Below are 26,846 nucleotides of genomic sequence, written 5' to 3'. Positions count from 1 at the left end.
GATTGGATCATCCTCTAAGTGGATAAATAACATACAAACAAAATTAAGTGGTGAATTTGACATGAAAGACCTAGGTAAGGCTAAGAGAATTTTAGGTATTGAAATTGAAAGAGATAGGTCAAATTCTGTTTTGTTTTTGCATCAGTCTCCATATATATCCAAAGTATTGAAGAAGTTCAATATGAGTGAATGCAAACCTGTCACGTTGCCCCTTGCTAATCATTTTGTTCTATCTAAAGAACAATCTCCTTGCAATGAGCGTGAAGTTGAATACATGAGTAGAGTACCTTACTCAAATGTGATTGGTTCCATAATGTATTTGATGGTTTGCACTAAACCTGATTTAGGTTTTGCTGTTAGTACTCTCAGTAGATATATGGCTAATCCGGGACCTGAACATTGGGAAGCGCTAAAGTGGCTGTTAAAGTACTTGAAGGGTACTAGTAACGTAGGCTTAAAGTTTAGTGCTAATAGAGAAGGCATAAAATTAAAAGGTTTTGTAGATGCTGACTATGCGGGTGATAGGGACGGTAGGAAATCTACTTCATCTTACGTGTTTACCTTATCTAATTCATGTGTAAGTTGGAAATCACATTTACAACATATTGTTGCATTATCCACTACAGAATCAGAATATATTGCCACCACTGAAGCTATTAAAGAAGCTCTATGGCTTAGAGCTCTACTTCATGAATTATGTGTTCTGAATGATTATGTGGTAGTGTATTCCGATAGTCAGTCATCCATACATTTATGCAAAAACCCTGTTTTTCACGAGCACACTAAACACATTGATGTAAGACTCCACTTCATTAGAGATATAGTATCTCAAGAGGTGGTAAGACTTGAGAAAGTTCATACCCACTATAACCCATCTGATATGGGGACGACGGTACTGCCACTGGCAAAGTTTAGGAGTTGCAAGGAACTTCTAAACATTAGTACAGGTAAATGATTTCCAATTTTATTGTTTTTATTAGAGGTGTCACTAATGGGAAACAATTTTTTTTGCAGGTCCTTTGACACCAAGGTGGAGGTTGTTAGGCAATTTTGTTGTCAAACGACCTTCCCGGGCGATGATGTAACCTCGGTTGTTTATTATCAATCGGCCTCGGCCTAATGATTGATTAGCACATCGACACAATTAACGAGACGACACAATCCATTTTGTTATGGACCGTTCGAAGTAACCTATTTTATAGTATTGCTCACGGTTCTCGCACCATTCCTTGGAAGGCTATAATATTATTGTTGAGGCCCAATTATTTGAGTCGAGCCTTTGATCCACCACTTAGCCCTAATTGTAACTTACCTTGTTTGGACAATACTCTTGGCATATATTCCTCTCAACCTCTCGGCCTCCATTCAGAGTGAAAAACCCTCTTTGTGAGCTTCTCTCTCTCGGCCGTTTCTTCCCTCCCTCTCTGTGACCTTTGTGGTTGATATATTGTGGGTATTTTCTTGGCCTTCTTCTTCCCATATCCATAGCAACCGGACCGTGGTGGCACAAGGTGGTATTGGAGTTGTCTCAAGAAATGGTGTCGATGTTTTTGGTAAACTGAGCCCGGTTTTGCACTGCTTGGCTGTGGAATTCGGTCCTACAATGGCTATGAGAAACAAGAGTATTGGTGATAATATCTCATCAAATTACAGTTGACAGAGACTGAAGTAAAAAGTGGAGGAGATTGACGTTTGCATTATTATCTTTAAAGTTTTGTTTAGGCTCGTAAATAGATTAAGAAAGCTTCACAAAAGTATGCAAGAAATATCAAGGGGAAAAACTGAAATATGTTTTTAAGTCTTTTGGGTGCAGAAGTGATTTTTTTTTTTTTTTTTTTTTTTCAGTTTGATAGCCTTGGGTGTCTATGTTCTTTAAAGAATCAGTTTTGTTGGATTTAGACTTACCATGTATATATGCGTGCATATTAGCTTTTGACCCAATTTCAGCATCTAATTGAAAACCAAATTAAAATACAATTAATAGTTGACTCACAAAGCTAAAAAAAAAACTTCAAAATAGCATAGGCATGCTTCACTTCTGTTTCGATCGAGCAAAATTGGGGTGGAGAATGGAGTTAAATCTTGTCCTCAACCGGTTTCCTTGTGAAAATTACTTTTGTTTCCTCTCCACTTTTCTAGTTGTTGAGAATTAGAGATTGTGTATTACTGAATACTATTGAGATGCATCCATAGGTAAATAAAACAATCAATTAATCTATTTGTACAATGACTTTGTACAACATTGTTGACAATGATGGGTGTAGCAAAAAAGTATTGATTGAAAAGATTGGTTAGTTTTCAAACTGTTCAATGATAACATGTCATGTGGTATTGTTAACAATGTTGTCAAATCCATTGTACATGAAGCATTGCTCAAGTTTATCAGTTTCATCCTACAGAAACATGAAGGTGACACTTGTTGGCATATAAGTTATTCTTTCCCCTGGCCTAACTAGGATTTCAAGTACTAAACCTACCTTAGAATTCGTAGCCCTTGACAGGGACTTCATGCAAATTGGAGGTTTCACCCCGACTAGAGCAAGTATACTGCTAGGCAAAGTCCACATCCCATCACCACAAATCAAACCAGAAGCTACGACAGGCCAAAGGCATCTGCATCGGCTTTGTTTTTCTTCTGCCATACATAGAGTATGAGGCTTCCAACACACATATCAATAGCAATCTATGAACCCAAAAAAATGGTACTGCCATTGCAATTGGAAATGGAATAAACCATGAATGTTTCTTGTCCAAAGCATCTCTGGTTAAGTTGATGAGAATGGACACAGCAAAAAATCCATAACATAGCTTGAGGCAAGCTTTTGGCAGAGCTGAGAAGCCTTAAACCCCTAGTTTAGCTCTATTATAGTAAATTGTAGCAAAGGGAGCAGGATATTCACTTGTAAGAATCCCGAGATCAGAAAAAGCTTTGTAGAAAATCCAAAAGACACAAGGAAAGATAACACATCCCATTGCACTCCCGATCATATGGCTGACAAATATTGAACAAGGCGAAGCCAAGTTCAAGTATCCGGTCTTGAAATCTTGCATGATGTAAGACGCAGTGGAAGTTATTGTAGAGGAAATCTCTCGATAAATCTTGATTTCGGGCTCAGAAAATAATCAAACGAACACCGGTTTACCTCGGCTCGACCAGAGACTTTCGCCTTCACTTTGGATTACCCAAACTCTCTCAAACCCCACAAATGAGAAGGGTGGTGGTGTTAGCAATCCACAAAGGTATGGAGAGGAAAAGAAGATGTCACAATGGTTGAATCTCACTCACAACCTCACATGGCTTCCCTCTCTTTCGGTTGCCTCTCTTCTCTCAATTCTCCTCTCCATTGCTACAACACACACACACCATCACAAAAAAGGCTGGGAGATAAATACATATATATAGGTTAGTTTAGGTCACTCTAATTGGGCCTAGGGTTCACTAAGTGGGCTACCAATTAACCTAAACTAATGGGTCAATATTCAACTCCATATTAATCACTAAATGGTCTAAATAACCAAATAATCATCCAACCTAAACCCGAATCATCCAAAAGTGTAGTTCATCTCCGAGCCGAGCCAAGTCCATGGTGTCGATAAATAATCCGACAACTGTTTTAAATTATCATTCGAATTATTGGGTATCAAAAACTCAACAATTATATTCATCATCATTCCACATGCTGCTAGACCAGCAAGAATTCTACCATGTGATGCCCCCGCCCATGCCCCAATTGTAAAGATGGCTAGTTGTCCGTAAAGATTTGCGAATGAGAAATCGGAGAGCTCAGTCCCATACGCATTACAGAAGGCCAAGCTTGGTGAAATGATATAGATAATAATTATGTAATACCACTTGAGCTGGTGGAAAATGTGAGGAAGGATTGCAATAGAGACTGTAGCGAGGACGAAATAGCCTCCAATGGCAAACCATGTTGGGATTTGATCCTTAAGAAAAACTTCGATACGGCGTTGGTCATCAATTTTCTACAACTGAGATTTGCATGTTTGCATTTCTAAATAGAATTTTGTAAAACAAACCAACTAGAGTTCGGCTTAGAACTTTGAAAAAGTTGTATAGGCCATCACCGAGCAACATGGAAATGCCAATGAATACCTGATGTAGTTTTAGATGACATTTTGTTTTAGTGAAGGGTATTCGGAAAAATGCAAATTAATATATGGCAGCATTGGGTGAAAACTATGGGGGATTAGGAATTCACCTTGTAACCATAAAGTCCCTGCAAATTACGTGGGTCGAGATATGCAAAGTACCAATCACCCTTTCCAGTTTCAATGAAAGGCACAAAATACCGCAACAAAGGATTCCTCTAAGAAGAAAAGATACGTTTACGATGTGAGGATAGATCATCCCTACTCCAACAATAGATGCTGAGAAATCAAAGAAAAACCTATAGTTTCCAAATAAGGTTTTAAGTGGAACATAAGATGACTTAGTTTGATGAATTTTAGTACTAGTATGCAGACATGGACTTGGCTATATCTCGACTGAGTTTGAGTCTTTGTCTGATGATCGAGATTAGGTCTTAAATGGAAAAGCAGTGAAAAAACCAGATTGCATTTTGGTTCGATGATGCTCAGTCACGTGTTAGTGTTTCAGTTGAAAGTTCTGCCTATGGGCAGGAAACATCTTCTGGTTTCTTGAAATTAAAAATCAAAGACCAATTGTTAAACAATCTTGCTACATGTACAAAAACTATACAATAGGTTGACAGATAGCTAGGTGGCAAGCATTCATTTGATGTTGGACGAAAATTAGTTTTAAACTAGCCAATGCAGTGTTGTCACTTGTATATTTGTCATCCCTTTTGTCAAAAGCTTATGTACAAGAAGCTCTATGTAAGAATTGGTTCAAATAATTAACCAAAAATTGGAAAATGAAAAGGTGTGTAAAAGTGGAAAATGAAATGGTGTGACTACGTGTCAATTTCGATCAAATATTTGGACTTGATCCGATGATCAAATTACAAAAGTAAATAGACCAACTTATTCTACTCGTCAAATAGATCGTCATGATATATTTGGAATCTCGAAACCAATTCCAGATGAATGAGAAGTTGCAGATCAAAGTTGGAAGAAATAAAGTGTTGCAATTTTTTGAAAAGATGCAGGTTTTGGTCAAGTGTTACAACTTTTCGAAAGGATGTATGTTTTGGCCCAAACTACTTCATTTGCACCCTTTCTACATCTATAAACAGGACCGTATAGATATGGTTTTGGGTACACCAATTGCATTGAGCATTCATTCTCCTCTTTCTAATTTCATAGCATTTTCATGCATTTTCTTTGTAAATGGGAAATTTTGTTAAAAGTTCGTCGGTTTCTTGTGATTTGAAGTGCTACTACCATAAGTTGTAAATTCATTGTATCTTGGGAGACAAGTGTCATTCACCGTGAGCACTGTAGCGGGACAATTTGTTTTAAGGAAAGAAATAATGTCTCGTTTTGGATTATTCTCTATTTCTCCTTCATAATCCTTGTTTTGTGTAATCGTTATACAGAAACTCTGTCCAACTTTTCATTCATATAAATTGTGTTTTGATCACGCTCTTATAGGTTAAAACTTGTCAAACAAATATATCAAAAATAAACCCTTACATAGCCCTTTTTATAAGTTGTCTCCAACAAATTTAAGACAAAATTTTTGTGTCTTTGTAGTTGGTTATGGACAACCATTACTTTGTTTGAATAGTGCTTTGTGTACTATTCTTCCACCAATATTATCATCATTTTGTTGAACTTCTATTTGTGTAACAGAAATGACTATCATCGGGAATTCGTTAAGTCAAAATGGTTCCAATAATGTGGTACTACCCGTGGCCATACTGTTAATACTACTATCTCATATGGGGAAAAGTCGAAAAAATTTGCAGGAGTAGACTTCAAGAGGTGGCAACAAAAGATGTTGTTTTATCTCACCACTCTTAATTTGGTTAAATTTCTAAAGGAAATCGCACTGACTGTACAAGAAGGGAAAAATAATCATGAATCGATTATTGCTTTGGATGCATGGAAACACTCGGATTTCCTATGCAAGAACTATATCCAAAATGGATTAGATAATATGATATATGGGTAAATAGTTCAAAGGAATCAGCTAATGAACTATGGGATTTTTTGGAGATAAAGTACAAGACCGAGGATGCTGGAACAAAGAAGTTCATTGTCGACAAATTTTTGGACTACAAGATGGTGGATTCCAAAATCGTGATTAGCCAAGTGCAAGAGATTCAAGTCTTGTTGCACGACATCCATGTCGAGAAAATAAAATTGAGTGAATCATTCCAAGTGGCTGTCATTATTGAGAAACTCCCTCCTATGTGGAGAGATTTCAAAAATTACCTTAAGCACAAACGCAAAGAAATGAACTTGGAAGAATTGATTGTGCGCTTGAGGATTGAAGAGGAAAATCGAAAAATTGAATGAAGGTCGATTGATCAAGATGGTGCAAATTTTGTTGAAATGAAACAAAAGGTAACAAACAAGAAACGAAAGGCTCCTAATTATGCATCGTGAAGAGACAATTTCAAGAAGGCTAAGAAGTTTAAAGGAAATTGTTACAACTGTGGCAAGGCTGGACATTATTCAAGTGAATGTCGAAAGCCAAAGAAGAATGCTCAAGTCTACATGGTTGCAAATAACACTCTATCCGATGGACTGCAAGAAATGAATTTATCTGCAGTAGTGTCCGAATGCAACAAGATTGAAAATACTAGAGAATGGTGGATTGATACCAACGCTACCCGCCATGTGTGTGCGGTCAAGGCGATGTTCTCCAACTATCAAGAATTGAATGGGGAACAACTATACATGGAAAATTCTGCAAGCTCCAAAGTTAAAGGACAAAGCAAAGTCACTTTGAAGATGATATCCGGGAAAGAATTCGTCCTCAACAATGTCCTACATGTGTTGGATATACGAAAGAATTTAGTGTCCGAATCTCTACTTAGCAAGAGTGGTTTTAAACTTGTATTTGTATCCGATAAATTTGTGTTGTCTAAGAATAAGATGTATGTAGGGAAAGGATACATGTGTGATGGAATGTTCAAGTTGAACGTTCTTACAATTGTACCGAAGCAAGTCGTTATGAATAAAATTATAAATTCCGTTTACTTGCTTGAACTTTCATGTTTGTGGCATAGTCGATTAGGACATGTGAATTAAAAATTGTTGCGCAAACTAATGAATCAAAGTTTAATTCCGACGCATAATATCAATCCTAATCATAAATGTGAAATATGTGTTGAAGTAAAATTAACTAAAACACCGTTCCATTCAATACAAAGGAACACAACCCCTCTTGAATTGATCCATAGCGATATATGCGTTCTAAAATTTGTACAAACTCGAGGTGGTAAGAAATATTTTGTGACATTTATTGATGATTGTACAAAATTTTGCTACATCTTTCTTTTGAAAAGTAAAAATGAAGCCTTAGATGCATTCAAAACCTATAGGCTGAAGTTGAAACACAACTTGAAAAATGAATAAAGAATATTCGTAGTGATAGAAGGTGAATATGGGGCACCGTTTGAAGACTTTTGTTCTGAACATGGAGTTGTTCATCAAACAACGGCTCCTTACTCTCCTCAATCAAATGGCGTTGCAGAACGCAAAAATCGAACACTTAAAGAGATGATGAATTCCATGTTAATAAATTTGGGTTTACATGTGGGGGGAGGCTATTTTAACGGCAAATAGTATTCTTAATAAAATATCTCTTAAGAAAATGGAAGAGACACCATATGAACTATGGAAATGCCATCCTCCATCCTACTAATACTTGAAAGTGTGAGGGTGTTTAGCTAAGACTGAGATACCTAAGCCTAAACAAGTGAAAATCGATCCTAAAACGATAGATTGCATATTTATTGGATACGCCAATAATAGTAGTGCATATTGATTTCTTGTACACAAATTTGAAATACATGACGTACACGAAGGGGTCATAATTGAATCAAGGAATGCAACATTCTTTGAAAATATTTTTCTTGCAAAGATAAGGAAAATATGAGTTCTAACAAGAGAACATATGAAATTATCAATGGAACTTCAAATGAGGAAGAACCAAGGCGTAGTAAAAGGGCCAGGACTTCCAAGACGTTTCGCCCAAATTTTCTAAGATATATGGTAGAGGATGATTCAAAGACTTTCGATGAAGCAATGTCCACACTGGAAGCACCACATTGGAAATAAGCTATCAATAATGAGATAGATTCTATAATGCAAACTCATACATGGGAGTTGGTTGATTTACATCCCGATAACAAGCGTTTAGAATGCAAATGAATATTCAAAAAGAAATTGAATCCTGACGGATCCATTGATAAATATAAGGCTAGATTGGTTTCTAAAGAATATAGGCAAAAAGAAGGACTTGACTTATTTGATACCTACTCACCCGTGACTAGAATCACGTCGATAAGGTTGTTAATTGCAATTGCGGCAATACACAATCTTGAGATTAATCAAATGGATGTAAAAACAGCATTTCTAAACGGTGAGTTAGAAGAGGAGATTTACATGGAGCAACCTGAAGGATTCATTTCTCCTAACCAAAAACACAAAATGTGTAAAATAGACTCCTAAACAATGACACCAAAAGTTTGACAAAATAATGTTGTCAAATAGATGCAATATCAACGAATGTGATAAATGTGTATTTATTAAACATACACCAAATGCCTATGTAATTGTATGTCTATATGTGAATGACATGTTAATAATGAGTAATAGTCACGAAATGTTGCTTAACACCAAAAAGATGCTAACAAAGCATTTTGATATGAAAGATATGGGGGTGGCAGATGCAATCCTAGGGATTAAAATCTCTAAAATGTAGGATAGAATTGTACTTTCACAATCTCACTACATAGAAAAAGTACTTAAGAAATTTGACGTATTTGAGGAAAGTCCTGCAAGAACTTCTCTTGATCCGAGTATGCACTTAGTCAAGAATACGGGAGAAATCATATCACAACTAAGGTATTCACAAATAATTGGCAGTCTTATGTATATTACAAACTGCACTTGAACGAATATTGCTTTTACGGTGAATAAATTTAGTAGATTTACAAGTAATCCAAATCGTTATCATTGGAAGGGCTTTGATGAGGGTTCTAAGGTACTTGAAGTATACCTTAACCTATGGATTACATTTCACAAAATATCCTGCGGTACTAAAAGAATATTGTGATGCGAGTTGGATATTCAATATGAAGGATTTCAAGTCCACAAGTGGTTATGTATTCATAATTGGTGGAGCTACTGTATCATGGAAATTAACAAAGTAAACGTGCATAACTCGATCAGAATATGAGTTTATTGCTTTGGACAAAGTTGGAATCTGAGTTTATCATGGAGCTGCTGTATCATGGAATCTGAGTTTATTGATTTGGACAAAGTTGGAGAAGAAGCAGAATGGCTTCGAAATTTCTTAGAAGATGTTTCATGTTGGCCCAAGCCAGTACCTGCGATAAGTATACATTGTGATAGTCAATCAGCAATTGGAAGGGCTCGAAGCAGCATGTATAATGGTAAGTCTAGACATATTCGCCATAGACATAACATCATTAAGCAACTGATCTCAAATGGCGTTATCTCTATAGATTATGTGAAATCAAATGAGAATATTGCAGATCCACTTACGAAAAATTTGCCTAGAGATCAAGTGTGTTGCCTATCGAGAGGAATGGGATTAAAGCCTACTACGTAAGAGTTTTTGTAATGTTAACCCTACCTTGTTAACTGGAGATCCCAAGATCTTGGTTCAAAGGGACAACTAAGTTGTGAAAATTCCATGAAGCACTTAGAAAATTAGAATTCCTAACTCATTCCTATGATACTAAAGTGCTTTCTGCAGAGTGGATAGAGGCTAAGATTATCTTTTAATGATTCATATATCTTGATTAAGTCAAATGGAGTAGGGTAGAATACTTTTAATAGGAGGTCACCTATGTAAGTGTAAAGTGGGGCCGCTTCGATAAGAATTGTTTAAGGTTTGAATTCCTTAAACACTTATGAAACCAAGAAGGGTTCAGAGCCAAAATGAACTAAGTCATGAGAACTAAGTATAGAATATGGAAGATATCTATGTGAATACTGTTGTCTTGACTTATACCGAAGGCTGAGTGGTTCGAGACCTATGGTTCACCAATTAGCCGAGTAAGTCCGATAGTATTTTACTAAGGAAGGTCAAAAGCCAGAAGCCATCATCCCAATGCAGTATTTTTTCGCACTCTCTCTACATTATAGCATATCATAGCATTTGCATATGCGTACCCAATTTTTCATTCATGTGGGGGATTGTAGGAATTGGTTCAAATAATTAACCAAAAATTGGAAAATGAAAAGGTGTGTAAGAGTGGAAAATGAAATGGTGTGACTACGTGTCAACTTTGACCAAATATTCGGACTTGATCCGATAGACAAATTATAAAAGTAAATAGACCATCTTATTCTACTCGTCAAGTAGATCGTCGTGGTATATTTGAAATCTCGAAACCAATTTTGGATGAATGAGAAATTATTGATCAAGTTGAAAGAAATGAAGTGTTACAACTTTTCAAAAGGATGCAGGTTTTTACCAAGTGTTGCAACTTTTCGAAAGGATGCATGTTTTGGCCTACACTACTTCATTTGCACCCTTTCTACATCTATAAATAGGGCCGTATGGACATAATTTTGGGTACACCAATTGCATTGAGTATTCATTCTCCTCTTGCAATTCTCTACTTTCTAATTCCATAACATTTTCATGCATTTCCTTTGTAGATAGAAAATTCTGTCAAAAGTTCGTCAGCTTCTTGTGGTTTGAAGTGCTGTTACTACAAGTTATGAATCCATTGTATCTTGAGAGACAAGTGTCATTCACCATGAGCACCGTAGCGAGGCAATTTGTCTTAAGGAAAGAAATAACGTGTCGCCTTGGATTATTCTCTATTTCTACTCCTTCTTAATTCTTGTTTTGCATAATCGTTATACCGAAATTCTGTCCAAATTTTCATTCATATAAATTGTGTTTTGATCACGCTCTTGCGGGTTAAAACTGGTCAAATAAATATATCAAAAACCAACTCTTACATAGCTATTTTTATAAGTCTCCAACACTCTATTCATTACCAAATAACGAAAAGAACCTTTTACGCTTACGTGTATTTATATGCTCTTAATCCAAATGTTGGGAAGTTTGAGAAGCCACAATCATCACCAGCCTTGAAGAACCATTGGAAGAAACCTCATAAAAAGCTAAACGAGAAAAACTTGCCCAATTCCCTGACTTTCTTCCTTAATACATAACGAACCAATCCTTTTTTAATCTTTATATCTTCCTATTAGATTTATTTTTATTTTTTCGATATTATACCTACACACGATACGAGGTGTTAATTTTAACCAGTATAGTGACATACTTTGCTAGTTTCGCCCCTCCAAGAGCATGGATAGCTATTAATAAAATGTCCACTGGCAGTACAACTAGGATACACCAATTACAAGTCTGTGATCATTATCTAGATACAAAAAAATGTGATACATCATTCACGATTCAAAAATATTAAAAATATATTTATTGGACTGTATCACACTTTCCATCTTATACCACTATGAACGGCAACAAATAGGAAAATTTTTGAAGATCTTAAACCACATTTTGATAGCATATTAAGGTGAATTAAAACACATGTATACAAAATTATGTTTGCATTGTATCTTCATGTTTTGATTCATTTCAAATCTTTAGCGTTGGCTCTTTAGATTGTATCGTTTGTACATCTTTTGGTTGGTAGCCCGAGAATATCAAGAGTACTTGTACATGAATTTTGATCAATTCAAATTTACATTTATTGAAAAATAAAAAATAAAAATGTAAAGCATACCTTCCGGAGAGAAACCACTGAGAAAAGACCAAAGAAGCTTGTTACAAACAGAAAGCCAATCATCCAGCCTAGTGCCGGGTTTTTGTAGTCCAACTCATTTTTGGCTTCTACTGTTTGTTGGGCAACACGTTCACTCATTCCAAGCAGGTAAGTTCCATAGCCTCCTGCACAAGATGCTCATGAAAGATATGTTGGATATGTGATAGTGAAAGGGTTGTTTTGAAATGAACAAACAAAATGGCAAGTTTAATCCACAAAGAGCGCATTTAAACACGACGATATCTAAAAATAACTTTATGGTTTACAAACAAAGAAACAAGAATAAAGATGAAGACAGAAATTTCAAGGCAAGTGAATAGACTTTTTCCTTAAGACAAATTGCTCCACAACGGTGCTAACGATTCACAGAATTTGTCTCCCAAGACACAAATGATTCAACTTATGGTAGAAACACTTCAAACCACAAGCCACAATGAACTCGAATGTTATTTATCCTCTCAACAAGGAAATGATACAAAATGAATATTGGAGAGTTTTTGCAAGAGATTCAATGTAATGCTCAATTCAAAAGTGATATGGATGACTTAGAGACGTCCAAAGGGTCATATTTATAGAGGATGAAGGATTGTGGATGAAGTGTTGCGTGCCAAACCTCGTAACATTACGAACAGAAGCATCACTTGCTGTCGCTAGTTTGTAGCTAGCATATTCGCCCGAGCTCCAGTGTCAAAATATTAACAGAAAGTTTTCGCCCACCTGCTGTTAGCTTGCAGCTCGTCGCTCGAGCGATAGACAAGCGACAGAGTTGGGCAATTTTTCAAGCAAGCTTTTCCTCTATTTTCTCGTTCATTCAGAATTGGTTTTGAAATTTCAAATATACCACGTGATCTTCCCGACTAGTAAAACAAGTTAGTATATTACTTTTGTAATTTGACAATCGGATCAAGCCTGAATATTTGACACGAAAGTCATTTTTCCACATTTTTTGTTTTAACACTTAACCATTTTCTCTCACATTTAAAAACAATTTCCAACAAGATATTATATATGGGTGCCTGTGTGAGAGAAGAAGGATTGGGAATATGTACACTAATCGCTAAAAAGGGGTACTTTTGAGATTAGGCAAGTTAAAATGCCATTTTTCCACTTTGACAAAAAAAAAATTGCCAATCTTCAAAATGGTCATTTGTTGAGTAAAAGACAAAAAACATCCTTAAATAGTTTATACAATTACAAAGATAGAATTTTGTTTAAAAAGACATAAATACCCTAAAGTTACAAATTAAAAAGCCAAACACTTTTCACTTTATATTTAATTATATATTTTAAACACTTACTTAAATAAAAAAAAATTAATATTTAATTTACTTTCTCGTTTAAATATTTCTTTATTAATTACCTTAATTGGTTATGTATATTGTTCATTTAATATTTAATTACTTTATTTAATTATTTATTTAATCACTTATTTAAATAAAAAATTAATATTTATTTTAATTTCTTATTTAAGTATTTTACTTAATTAATTGTCTTAATTAGCTATGTCTATTATTTATTTATTGTTTAATTATTTATTTAATCACTTAATTAAATAAAAAATTAATATTTAATTTAATTTCTCATTTAGATATTTCATTAATTAATTATCTTAATTGGTTATGTATATTATGCATTTAAAATTTAATTACTTTATTTAATTATTTATTTAATCACTTAATTAAATAAAAAATTAATATTTAATTTAATTTCTCATTTAGATATTTCATTAATTAATTATGTATATTCTTTATTTAATATTTAATTACTTTGTTTAGTTATTTATTTAATCGCTTAATTAAGTAAAAAATAATATTTAATTTAATTTCTTATTTAGATATTTCAGTAATTAATTATCTTAATTGGTTATGTCTATTATTAGTAATTAATATTTAATTACTTTATTTTAGTTATTTAAATAAAAATATTATACTATAATGTACAAGTGACATAACATTATTGGAGATTTGAAAAACAGTTTTTCGATCCTCCACCCTTAGAATTCCACATGTACATTATGAACATTCTTATGAATTAGTACATGTAGAATTATCTAATATTTAATTTGATTTCTCGTTTAAATATTTTTCTATTAATTACCTTAATTGGTTATGTATATTTAATTACTTTATTTAATTATTTATTTTAAACACTTACACAAATAAAAAATTAATATTTAATTTAATTTCTTCTTTAAATATTTCATTAATTAATTGTCTTAATTTGTTATGTATATTGTTTATTTAATATTTCATTACTTTATTTAATCACTTATTCAAATAGAAAATTAATATTTAATCTCATTAATTAATTATCTTGATTTGTTATGTATATTATTTATTTAATATTTAAATAAAACATAAATCACACGGTATATGAGAATATCTAACAGAGATAGGAGTCGAACTTTAGGCATGGTCACATTTTCAATACATCGAACATTATTCAAGAATGTCGAAACTATATTTCATCTACCAAATGAAGTCGAGTGAGAAGTTCCTAATTATAGTATATTACTCTCTACCCAACGGATGTGTAATATCTATTTAAATCTGATGTACTCTCTATTTATAGTCTGTTATTGATTTCCTCAATTTTCTTTATTTATAGTGTGTTATATATGTAATTAAGAGTAATTACTTATTTATTATACAATTACATAAAAACTAAAGTATTACAAACGTTTTAAAAAAAGCTTACATTTGAAATTATTACAATTACAGATCACAATGTACATAAAAGAACGTTTTCATTTTAATGTGTGTTTAGTTTATCAGATCTACGCCACGTTCGATACTAAAAATTCAATGTACTTCAATTAGGGCTGTCAATAGATTAGATTTTGATTCGAATCCGATGAAATTAGTGAGAGATGAATTTAGGATCTCAATCAAATAACCCAATCGAGATTTGAATTCGATAATTCGTTAAATAAATGAATCAATAGATTAGATTTTGATCAGAATCCTATCTGAATCCGATGAAATTAATGGGATATGGATTTAGGGTCTTAATCTGGTATCCCAGTCGAGATTCAAATCCGATAATCCGTTAACTAAATGAATCAAATATGGATATAGGTCATTCCGATCTGATAAATAAATAAAATCTTTATTTTTCTGATTTTTTTCAATTTCTAATCGGATATCCGATAACATAGTCAATCGAATATGGATTTAACATTCAAATATTCATCGGATTATTAGATCGGATCGGATCGTATAGGATAATTATTATTAACGGATCAGATCGGATCAGATCAAATATCTGCTACTCTCCGTAACTGTCTGACACCCCTATCGCCTGCAAAGTATCTCCTCGGATATGACTCTGACCCTCCTCCTTGATCAACGGTGTCAGCTCAATGAGCAATTCAAACTGATATATTAACATTTCACCGAGTTAATAACCATGTATCGAGATTTCGAAATGACGTACAACATAAATCACAAATGAATAATATGTATCTCAGGATCGTTGAGGAAAGCTTATAACTATCAACTATATCCCCATGGATAGTTGTTGAATGTGTCAATATCATCAACAACCTCCAAATTAAAGACGTCGATCGACATGTTCTTGTGATGATACCTCAGTATGCTCTCTAATATAAACATCATCCCCAACTTCAACTTGTCAAACATATCGTCGCATTCCTTGAATGCATCTCCTAACTATGCCACAATTACCGTCATAAGCAGGATCGGTGTAGCAGGTCTGCGTGCTCCTCATCCAACAAATCTAGGACTAATGCGAAGCTGACAAAGTTATAGTTCGAAGTAACTTTATCAGGAATCTGTCTCATGGCGGCGTCCAAATGGTAATCCATCTTGTAAAATTTAAAATATTTATATTTCTTTGTTATTTATCTCAATTAATTATTTTTATTGCTTAATTAACATTTAAGCACCCGTTTGGGCTCCATTAAATTACATTACATTATATTCCATTTTTCTCTCTCCTATTTTCAACCACACAATCTTCTCTAAAATAATATTACACGTAAATCGAAAATTTTTCTTATTTTTCAACCATTCATTTTTAAAAAAAATACTATTCCATCCACTTTCATTTCTAGAAAATGAGGGCCAAACGGGGGCTAAGTCACTTGTTTATTGAATTTATTTCAATTAGTTATATATTATTTCAATTAATTATTTTAATTATTTTATTAATATTTATTTAATTTAATTCAATTAGCTATTTAATACTTATTTAAATAAACAATATACATAAATAATTAACATAATTCATGAAATATTTAAATAAACAAATAACGTATAAAATGAATAATTATATATTAAACAAATAATATACATAAACAATTAAAGTAATTACTTAAATATTTAATTAAACAATTAAATTAAATATTGATTTATCAAATTACTTATTAAATATTTAATTTAATTTTTTATTTAAATATCCCATTAATTATTTTAATTGGTTATGTATATTGTTTGTTTAATATTTAATTACTCTATTTAATTACTTATTTTAATAGTTTATTTCATATTTATTTACTTCTTTTATTTATTTATACTAGTTTCTCATTTATTTTAATTTTTTATTGAATATTCAATTGTTTATTATATTTATTTCATTATTTATATTTTAAATAAAATGAAAAACATTATTTTACTTAAATAAACAATTTACATAACTCATAAAATATTTATAAACAATTAAATTCAATATTAAAAAAATAATAAAATGGTTGGCACGTTGAGTCAATCCAAACGGTTGATTCCAACACTACTGTGAAGTTGGCAAACTTACAGTTCGACGTAACTTTGTCAGGAATTTGTTTCAAGGCGGCGTCTAAATGGTAATTCATCTTGTAAAATTTCAAATATTAGAACATTTGAAACATAATGTCACAAAATTCAATTAACCGAAGGGTAAGTAATATACACACAAATAACAGATAATAAAGAAAATGAATTACAAAATTAGACAACAAATTATAAAAAGTGATTGGTAAAATTATTTATTTCATAATTTATTTTAATTCGTTATTATTTATTTCAATTCTTTATTTAATCAATTTGGATTACTTATATTTAATTACTTATTTAAATAAATTATTTTGAATATTTATATTTCTTATTTAAATATATAACTTATTTAATTACTTATTTAAATAAATTATTTTGAATATTTACATTTTTATTTATCATTTAAATAATCATTTAATTATTATTTAAATGTTCAATATTTTTTTGTGCATTTAAATTAATTATTTATTCCAATTATTTTTCATTTATTTGTTTCAATTGTTCATTTAAATTATTTGATTTAATTATTAACATTGATTGATTATTTAAATTATTTATTTAAATAGTAAACATAAATATTTAATTTTTATTTTAAATGTTAGAAATTTATTTCAATAAAATTTTAAATAAATATTTTGATTATTAACATTTATTCATTACTTACATTTTTTATTTATCATTTAAATAATCATTTAATTGTTACTTAAATGTTCATTATTTGTTTTTGTGCATTTAAATTAATTATTTATTTCAATTGTTTTTCATTTATTTGTTTCAATTGTTCGTTTAAATTATTTGATTTAATTATTTATATTGATTGATTATTTAAATTATTTATTTAACAAGTAAATGTAAATATTTAATTTTTATTTCAAATGATAGAAATTTATTTCAATTAAATTTTAATTACATATTTTAATTATTAACATTTATTTGTTGTTTACATTTTTCATTTATCATTTAAATAATCATTTAATTATTATTTAAATGTTCATTATTTATTTTTGTACATTTAAATTAATTATTATTTCCAATTGCTTTTCTTTTATTTGTTTCAATTGTTCATTTAAATTATTTGATTTAATTATTTATATTGATTGATTATTTAAATTATTTATTGAACAAGTAAACTTAAATATTTAATTATTTATTTTAAATGTTAGAAATTTATTTCAAATAAATTTTAATTACATATTTTGATTATTAACATTCATTCATTATTAACATTTTTTCATTTATCATTTAAATAATCATTTAATTATTATTTAAATATTCATTGTTTATTTTTGTGCATTTAAATTAATTATTTATTTCAATTGTTCATTTAAATTATTTGATTTAATTACTTATATTTATTGATGATTTAAATTATTTATTGAACAAGTAAAAGTAAATATTGAATTATTTATTTCAAATGTTAGAAATTTATTTCAATTAAATTTTAATTATATATTTTGATTATAAACATTTATTCATTATTTACATTTTTCATTTATCATATAAATAATCATTTAAGGAAAAATTGCAGTTGAGGTACTAAACATTTCATTTATTAGCAGATTTTGCTCAAACTTTTAGTTTGTGTCACCCACAGTCCCAAACTTTTCAAAAATATGTACCGGAGGTCCAAATTGATGGAAACCGTCCGTTTGACCGTTAGTTGATCAATAAAATTGAATTTTGACCAATTTTTGACCAACTTAAAAGGGTAGAAAGGTAAATTTGCTATTTAATTCTATATATAATTTAACAATAAAGTTAAAAATAAAAAGATTAAAACTAACCCACCACCCAAACCTAACCCTTTCTTCCCCATTCCCACAAATACCCCTTGCCCCAAAGTCGCCGTCGCCGCCACAATCCAAGCAATCGACTGCCATCGTCGTCTCGACCGCCGAGCACTACCATCACCCAGCGATTGACCACAAGTAAAGATAATAACAATTACCACCTAAACCCATCCCTTCTTTCCCCATTCCTAGAAATCCTCCTCGCCACGAAGTTTTCGCCACCTCCATCTAGGTGATTGACCACCACAGTTGTCCAGGCCAAAAGTCATTGTCACTGCTATTGCCACCAATAATGGAAGAACGAAAGAGTGGTGGATTTCTTTACTTTAGATATGAAACAACCGAAATTGATTTTGAAATTAGATTTGATTTTGATGATTTGCTATTGTTGTGGTATAAATGGTTATTCTAGTGAATGAAAGTAGTGGTGGTGGTGAGGAAAAGTGATGGTGGTGATGACAGTTTGATGGTGACGATGGAGTGGATCTTCGATTGCTTAAGGGAGTTGAAGGTTCAATTTCACTTTGAATGCTTGAGTGAGCTACTGTTTTTGAGGCAGTGGTGATGCCTAGTTGTGAGGAGCGTTGGGTTGGAGGTTACGGCCCTGATATGGATGGTGATGGGGGTGGCTGGCGAAGGATATGTATTTAGGTGAAATTGAAGCACAATCTGAAATGAGGTGGTGGTGGTGGTGATCGATAGTGGATAGGTGGGTGGTGGATGGCGGATGATAGTTCGGGCTGTCCTCAGATTTACTGTGCGGTGGCTTGTGGATGGTGGATGGCGTCGACGTTGGGTAGGTGAGGTGGAGCCATCTAGTGGTGTGGTTTTAGGTGGGTAGTGGTGGTTGCCAACGGTGGCGGGAGTGGTTTGGATTTTAAGGAAGAAGGAGATGGGAATGGGTTGGGTGAGGTGGGGGAAAGAAGAAGATAAATAGTAGTTTCTTTTATTTTTATTTGGTATATTAGTTTATTTGTTTTATTATAGAATTAAATAGCAAATTTACCTTTCTACCCTTTTAAGTTGGTCAAAAATTGGTCAAAATTCAATTTTATTGGTCAACTAACGGTTAAACGGACGGTTTCCATCCATTTGAACCCCCGCTGCATATTTTTGAAACGTTTGGGACTATGGTGGGCACAAACTAAAGGTTTGGGCAAAGTCTGCTAATAAACGAAATGTTTGGTACCTCGGCTGCAATTTTTCCATTATTTAATTATTATTTAAATGTTCATTATTTATTTTTGTGCATTTAAATTAATTATTTATTCCAATTATTTTTCATTTATTTGTTTCAATTGTTCATTTAAATTATTTGATTTAATTATTTATATTGATTGATTATTTAAATTATTTATTGAACAAGTAAACTTAAATATTTAATTATTTATTTTAAATGTTAGAAATTCATTTCAATTAAATTTTAATTACATATTTTGATTATTAATATTTATTCATTATTTACGTTTTTTATTTATCATTTAAATAATCATTTATTTATTATTTAAATGTTCATTATTCATTTTTGTGTATTTAAATTATTTATGGAATACAACGAAAAAAATTTTGAGGGAAGCCGCCTGGATACAGGCGGCCCAGACGTCTGGCCGTCCTCTCCTCCGTTTCTTCTCCGGTCCAGGTGTCGGGGATCGTCATTTCGACCCAAAAACACGTCAAAAAACGTCATTTTTAGTAATTTTACATAATCTACAAAGATTTCTACTATTATTTCCAACAAGATTTCTTCATCTTCTTTTTCAGACGTCTATTTGAGAGTGATTTGTTAGGGGGCAATATTAAGTTTTCATTATTTTTAAGGCTTTTACAGATTTTTTTTATTTATTTTTATTAAATAGTAGTCAATGACCATTTTGAAAAAAATGTCTTTTTTTGGTGGCTATCTGCCGCCATTTCCTCCCGCTAAAATTGATGCTTGAGGAGGCTGTAACGCAGTTCTGAATGACTGTAATTTCTTGGCGGGTCCAGGTTAGCTACAACATGCCAACTTTCTCAAATGATATAATTAAAATTGTGACAAAGAAGAACCCAATAGGGCAGAAGCGACAGTAAATGATGGTATAGTACTAACACTGAAGTTGAGTTTCATCACTATGAAGCATAATCGCTGACAACACAAAACTCACCACAAAAGCTCTTATAGTTAATTGTTCTGTCCATGAAGGTACCTCCTCGTTCTCAAATATCCCATCTACCGACAATTCTTCATCTTCTAATGTGTTAATATTTTCATCTTGCAATCCCCTTCTGTTGTCCATTTATTCCCTCTGGATTGAAACTTTAGGACTGTCCAGGAATCTTTCTATGGTATGTAGATAGATAATTGAAGGCATTAAAACGTAGTTATCAAGAGTGGAATTACCTATTGGTGACAAACCCTCGGGGTGGCGGGGGACAAGAAATTTATGCGTTGACTCCCCCTCTACTCCCCTATTAAAAAAATAAATAAATTAATAAATAAAGGTTGCAATCCACTAGGGTGGTCCCAAGATCCTGGAAAAATATGTCCATTGAAAATTGTAACACTCAAGACATCACCATAACAATATTATAAATATTGGGTCCTACTTTACAAGAAATTCAATACTTCCATTGATTTTTCCCCAATAGTGCGTTCCACTTCAATGAATATTAAGCTCAGTTTGAGCTCCATTAAAATGAGATTTTGAGAAAAAAATGTATTTTAAAATAATGATTTTTATAAGAATGTGTGGTGAAAAGATAAGCAAAAATTTTGAATTTATATGTAATATTATTTTATAATAAAATGTATAGTTAGAAATGAATTTTGAAAAAAAAATGCATTTTTTAAAAAATAGAGGGGCTAAAGAGAATCTGTCGAAGTATCTATTGGAATTTGGAATTAATTATGGCAATTTAAGTTAAATCTGTTGGAAACTATGGTTGCTTTCTTAAAGCGTTAAATTATGGTGTAAAGTTGGGTTTAGACAAAACCCTTTTAGGATGCTAAGAAGCTTAGCATTGTGTCCCTAAATCTGAATGGATAAAGTCAAACAACCCGTGAGGATGACCACGCACTCACATGGATGCGTGGGTCTCGCGTGAATTAAATAATGTCCGACTTATCATGTGTGTACAAACCTAATGTTAGTGTAGCACGGTTGAATCTGAATCAGTGCGCAGATGGAAAGACTTCTGTAATGTCCAGCCTTTAGCCTCCTTTGTTGACTCAACCATCCAGCCACTTGCCGCTTTTGTTTACTAAACAATTTGAAAAATGAGGCAAAGAAATCTTATGCGGTCAATGCAAAAGGAAATATTTTCGTTTTAGTCGTAAAATGAATAGAAGAAGGCAGCTACCTTTTTCAAATTTTGTTGAAAATGGACGCGGTGTAATTAATGAAGGATGGCAACTCTTTCTCTATGAATAGTTGATACGTTTAAGAAGTGTAAAATATCCTCCGAAAGAAGGTGAAATAGAAAGAGTGAGTTCAGAGAAAAATTTGTGAGTTTTTTTAGAAGAGTTGGTAATCTCTGTGAACCAATTTTTCTCGTGTGTCTATACAGGATAATCATTTTCAGATCATGAAAGCAATATTTTTTTTATACAAGTTAATCTATACCCCCCACCATATCTTGAAAATGACTTTTGTTACCTCTCCAATTTCCAAGTTGTGGAGAGAATAAGAGATTATGTATTACTGAGTGCTATTGAGATGCATCCATAGGTAAATAAATCATCAGTTTCATACTGCAGAAACATGAATTGATTCTCTTATTTATAGTTACAGGATAATATTTTAAAGTCTACAGATTATGAAGATGATACTTGTTGGCATATAAGTTAATCTTTCCCCTGGCCTATCTAGGATTCTAGTACTTAATCTAACTTATTATAAGTAGCCCTTGAAATGAACATCATGCAAATTGGAGGTTTCACTCCGACTAGAGCTAGTATACATTTAGGCAAAGTCCACATCCCGTCACCACAAATCAAACCAGTTGCCACGGCAGGCCCAAAGGCATCAGCATTGGCCTTATTTTTCTTTTGCCATACGTAAATTATGAGGCTTCCAACACACATATCAATAGCAATCTGTGAACCCAAAAAAAATGGTACTGCCATTGCCATTGGAATTGGAATAAACCATGAACGTTTCTTTCCCAAAGCATCTCTGGTTAAGTTGATGAGAATGGATGCAGCGAAAAATCCATAACATAGCTTGAGGCAACCTGTAGGAAGAGCCGATAAGCCCTCAACACCTAGTTTAGCCATATTATAGGACACTGTAGCTAAGGGGACAGGATATTCACTTGTAGGAAGCCCGAGATCAGAAAAAGCTTTGTAGAAAATCCAAAAGACACAAGGAGAAATAACACATCCCATTGCAGTCCCAATCACTTGGCTGACGAACATTGAACAAGGCGAAGCCAAGGTCAAGTATCCGGTCTTGAAATCTTGCATGAGGTCAGAGGCAGTGGAAACTATATTAAGCAACACTCCACATGCTGCTAGACCAGCAAGTATTCCACCATGTGATGCCCCCGCCCATGCCCCAATTGTAAAGACAGCTAGTTTTCCGTAATTTGATGCGAATGAGCAATCAGTGAGCCCACACCCATACGCATTACAGAAGGCCAAGCTTGGTGCAAATATGTATATAACAATGATGTAGTACCACTTGAGCTGGTGGAAAATGTGAGGAAGGATTGCAGTAGAGACTGCAGCAAGGGCAAAATAACCTCCAACGGCAAACCATGTTGGGATTTGATCCTTAAGAAAGACTTCGGTACAATGTCGGTCATCATAAGAGAGTGATTTTCGTACAGGAGAGGAATTTCCTACAACTGGGATTTGCATGTTTGTATTTCTGCATAGAATTTTGTAATACAAACCAGCCAGAGTTCGGCTTAGAACCTTGAAAAAGTTGTATAGGCCATCACCGAGAAACATGGAAATGCCAATGAATACCTGATGTGGTTTTAGTTGACATTTTGTTTTAGTGACGTGTATCCGTGAAAAAGCAAATTAATAAATGGCAGCATTGGGGAAAACTATGATGGAATAGGAATTCACCATATAACCATAAAGTCCCTGGAAATTATGTGGCTCGAGATCTGCAGAGTACCAATCCCCCTTTCTAGTTTCAATGAGAGGCCTCAAAATACCCCAAGAAAGTATTCCTCCAAGAAGAAAAGATATATTCACGATGTGAGGGCAGATCATCCCTACTCCAACATTCAATGCTGAGAAATCGAAGAAAAACCTGTAGCTTCCAAAACAAGGTTTTGAGTGAAACATAAGACGACTTAGTTTGATGATAACCTTAGTACTAGCATGCAGACATGGAATTGGATATATATATTAACTGAAATTGAGTCTATATCTGATGATCAAGATTAGATCTTAAATGGAAAAGCAGTCAAACTGCATTTCGGTTCGACGATGCTCAGTCACACCATTTAAAGTTCTGCAATGAGCAGGAAACATCTCCCGGTATGTTGAAATGAAAAATCAGAGACCAATTCTTAAATAACAAAAAGAACCTTTTAGGCTTACGTGTATTTATACGCTTTTAATCCAAATGTTGGGAATTTTGAGAAGCCACAATCATCACCAGCCGTGAAGAACCATTGGAAGAAACCCCATAAGAAGCTAAATGAGAAAAACTTGCCAAATTCTCTGACTTGCTTCCTGAATACATAATGAACCAATCCTTCTTATTCTTGATATTTTCCGATTAGATTTATTTTATATTTTCTCTATACTGTACCTACACGAGAGGTGTTAATTTTAACCGGAATAGCTATTAGCTACTTACTTTGCTAGTTTTGCCCCTCCAAGAGCGTGGAAGCTGTTAATAAAATATGCAGTGGTAGTACCACTGGGATACACCAACTTCAAGTCTATGATCATTAGCTAGACAAAAAAAAATGTGACACATCATTCACGATTCAAAAGCGTAAAAATTTTGTGTGTTGAATTGTATAACAGTTTCCAGCATACCTTTCGGAGAGGAACCACCGAGAAAAGACCCAAGAAGCTAGTTAAAAAAAGAAAGCCAATTACCCAGCCTAGTGCTGGGTTCTTGTAGTCCAACTCATACTTGGCTTCAGCTGCTTGATTGGCAACACGTTCACTCATTCCAAACAGGTAACTTCCAAAGCCTCCTGTACAAGGTGCTCATGTAAGATATTCTATATACAACTGTGCGCGCAAGGGGAAAAGAAGAATGATTGGATCCATATGTACTGACCGCTAAAAGCAATGCCTGTGGAGGCAATAACGCAGGTCTGAATGACTGTAACTTCTTGGCGGGTCAAGGCCTGCTTCAAAATGCCAGCTTTCTCCAGTGTTTTAGTCCAAGTCTTGACAAAGAAAAATCCCAATAGCCCAGCAGCGACATTCATTGGTGGTATAATACCAAGACTGAAGTAGAGTTTCAACACTATGAAGCATAACATTGCTGACAACACAAAACTCACCACAAAAGCTCTTATAGTTAACTGTTTTGTCCATGAAGGTACCTCCTCGTTCTCAAATATCCCACCTACTGACAATTCTTCATCTTCTGATGTGATAATATTTTCATCATGCAATCCAACTCCACTCTCTACACTATTTTCCCTTCCACTGTCCATCTCTTCCCTCTGGATTGAAACTTTAGACTGTCTAGGAATTTTTCTTTGGCGGGTAGATAGATGATTGAAGGAATTGGAACAAAGTTATATGTAAAGAGTGGAATCACATATTCTCATCAAGCGCCTGAAGGGGAACGGCGGCTAGCAACTTGCACACCACCACATGCATTTACATTTCATTTGACGTTGACAGATGTGATTTTGCCTTAATCTTGTGTGTGTGTTTTTTTTTTTTTTTTTTGATACCCAGGTGTCCTAGATTCGTCAGACTAAATCCTGGACCTCAAGCCTCCAGCCCCTCATTAGCTTGAGGAAGTTAATCGCGGATTGTGCCCTTATTGGCTCCTAAGTTCCTGCATGGCTTTTACTCCTTTCCCAAAGAGGGCCCTCTCCACTGTCTTCCAGCACCTTGCCTTCGAAATAAATTCCCTTCCAAGATGTTGCCTTTCAGGAATCGAATCCTCCACGCTTGGTTTGTGAGCCCACCAATGCAATTATTCCACCAACTCGGATGTGCCCCGGGGGGCACGTTTCGATATATATACAGTTTGCGTGTATTGGTTGGAACTGTTTTAAATAGTTATTAATTTATTTTTAAATTCATGTTATTCTTTTTCTAAGTTGCAATCTACTTACCAATTCATCTCGTTCCAATTGGTTTTTTCACCACTTAGGTTAAGGGTTCAAGAAGTGATACTTCCCTCCACTCCGCTCCCCACTCAAAAGAAAAAGACAAGAAGAAAAAAGATTGCAATCTACTAGGGTGGTCCCAGGGTCCTGGAAATTTTTGAGCATTGAAAAATGTTACACTCGAGAATTGACACTAACAAAGTTTCAAAATATTGGATCCTACTTTGTAAGAAAATTCATTACTTGAATTGAATTTTTCCCTAACTGTACGCTCAATGACTATTGATGAGAATCTGTGAAAGTATCTGTTGGAATTAATTATGGCAATATATGTGGTAAATCTTTTGGAAAAGATGGTTGATTTCTTAAAGAGTTAAATTATGATGTAAAGTTGGGTTTAGGCAAATTCCTTCTTGGATGCAATGAAGCGTAGCATTGAGCATAGTCTTATTCTTAATTTTGAATCAGTGAGCAGATGGAAAGATGTGCCTAATTAGTCGATTTACAGTGGTGAATAAAATTGCGTCCGAAATTATGCTAGTCCGGCTGAGCTATCGGAAAATGAAAACGGTTTTGTAGCTGGCAGGATAATTTCTAACTCCAATGTGACTTTTAAACTCAACATGCGTGTAAGCGGAAACTCTTTCAGCTACTACACTGTTTTATTATTTTCATTCTTCATTTTAGATTCAGTTTTATTTGTCTAAGCAAGATAAGTGAATTTGTTTCTGTTCGATAGCCATGGGGGGTCAAACAAAGTATGTGCAGTACGTGATCCGAGGAGAAATACTCCTAGTAATCTTCAACAAGGACAAACACAAGGTATAGAGACAGACAGAGAGAAGCGTGACAGCCGCAAGGCACTTTTCTTTGATTTGATTGTTTTGGGAGATGGGCTTGTGTATCGCTCGACTGTATGTAGGCTCCTTTGTGTGAATAAGGGCAGAGCCTCGGCTATTTGCCTCCTTGCTTGTTCATTAGCATGAGGCGATCTTGGAATAGTCTTCTTACTTAGATTTGATTATAATTTCGTATTTACAATTAATTTCTGAAATCTCATAAGTTGTATATTACTGAAAATCACATTAAAGATGTGTTGG

At 33.4% G+C, this 26,846-nt stretch overlaps 1 protein-coding gene and 1 pseudogene across 1 annotated transcript; both read right to left on the bottom strand.

Moving 5' to 3' along the window:
- Positions 1-1,346: 1,346 nt before the first annotated feature.
- On the bottom strand, positions 1,347-20,900 carry LOC111406503 (annotated as a pseudogene).
- Positions 20,901-22,220: 1,320 nt separating this feature from the next.
- Positions 22,221-25,317, bottom strand: LOC111405419 (probable metal-nicotianamine transporter YSL5). Its single transcript, XM_023034283.1, has 6 exons — positions 24,732-25,317; positions 24,482-24,645; positions 24,297-24,394; positions 24,035-24,169; positions 23,552-23,741; positions 22,221-23,446 (listed from the first exon to the last, which is right to left on the bottom strand). Exons 1-6 carry the CDS (start codon positions 25,114-25,116, stop codon positions 22,355-22,357), a joined length of 2,064 nt encoding a protein of 687 aa, XP_022890051.1. The 5' UTR covers positions 25,117-25,317; the 3' UTR covers positions 22,221-22,354.
- Positions 25,318-26,846: the final 1,529 nt, after the last annotated feature.

The sequence above is a fragment of the Olea europaea genome, chromosome 12, assembly GCF_002742605.1.
Source record: "Olea europaea var. sylvestris chromosome 12, O_europaea_v1, whole genome shotgun sequence".
NCBI lineage: Eukaryota > Viridiplantae > Streptophyta > Magnoliopsida > Lamiales > Oleaceae > Olea > Olea europaea.
This window is presented reverse-complemented; position numbering and strand designations above follow the sequence as displayed.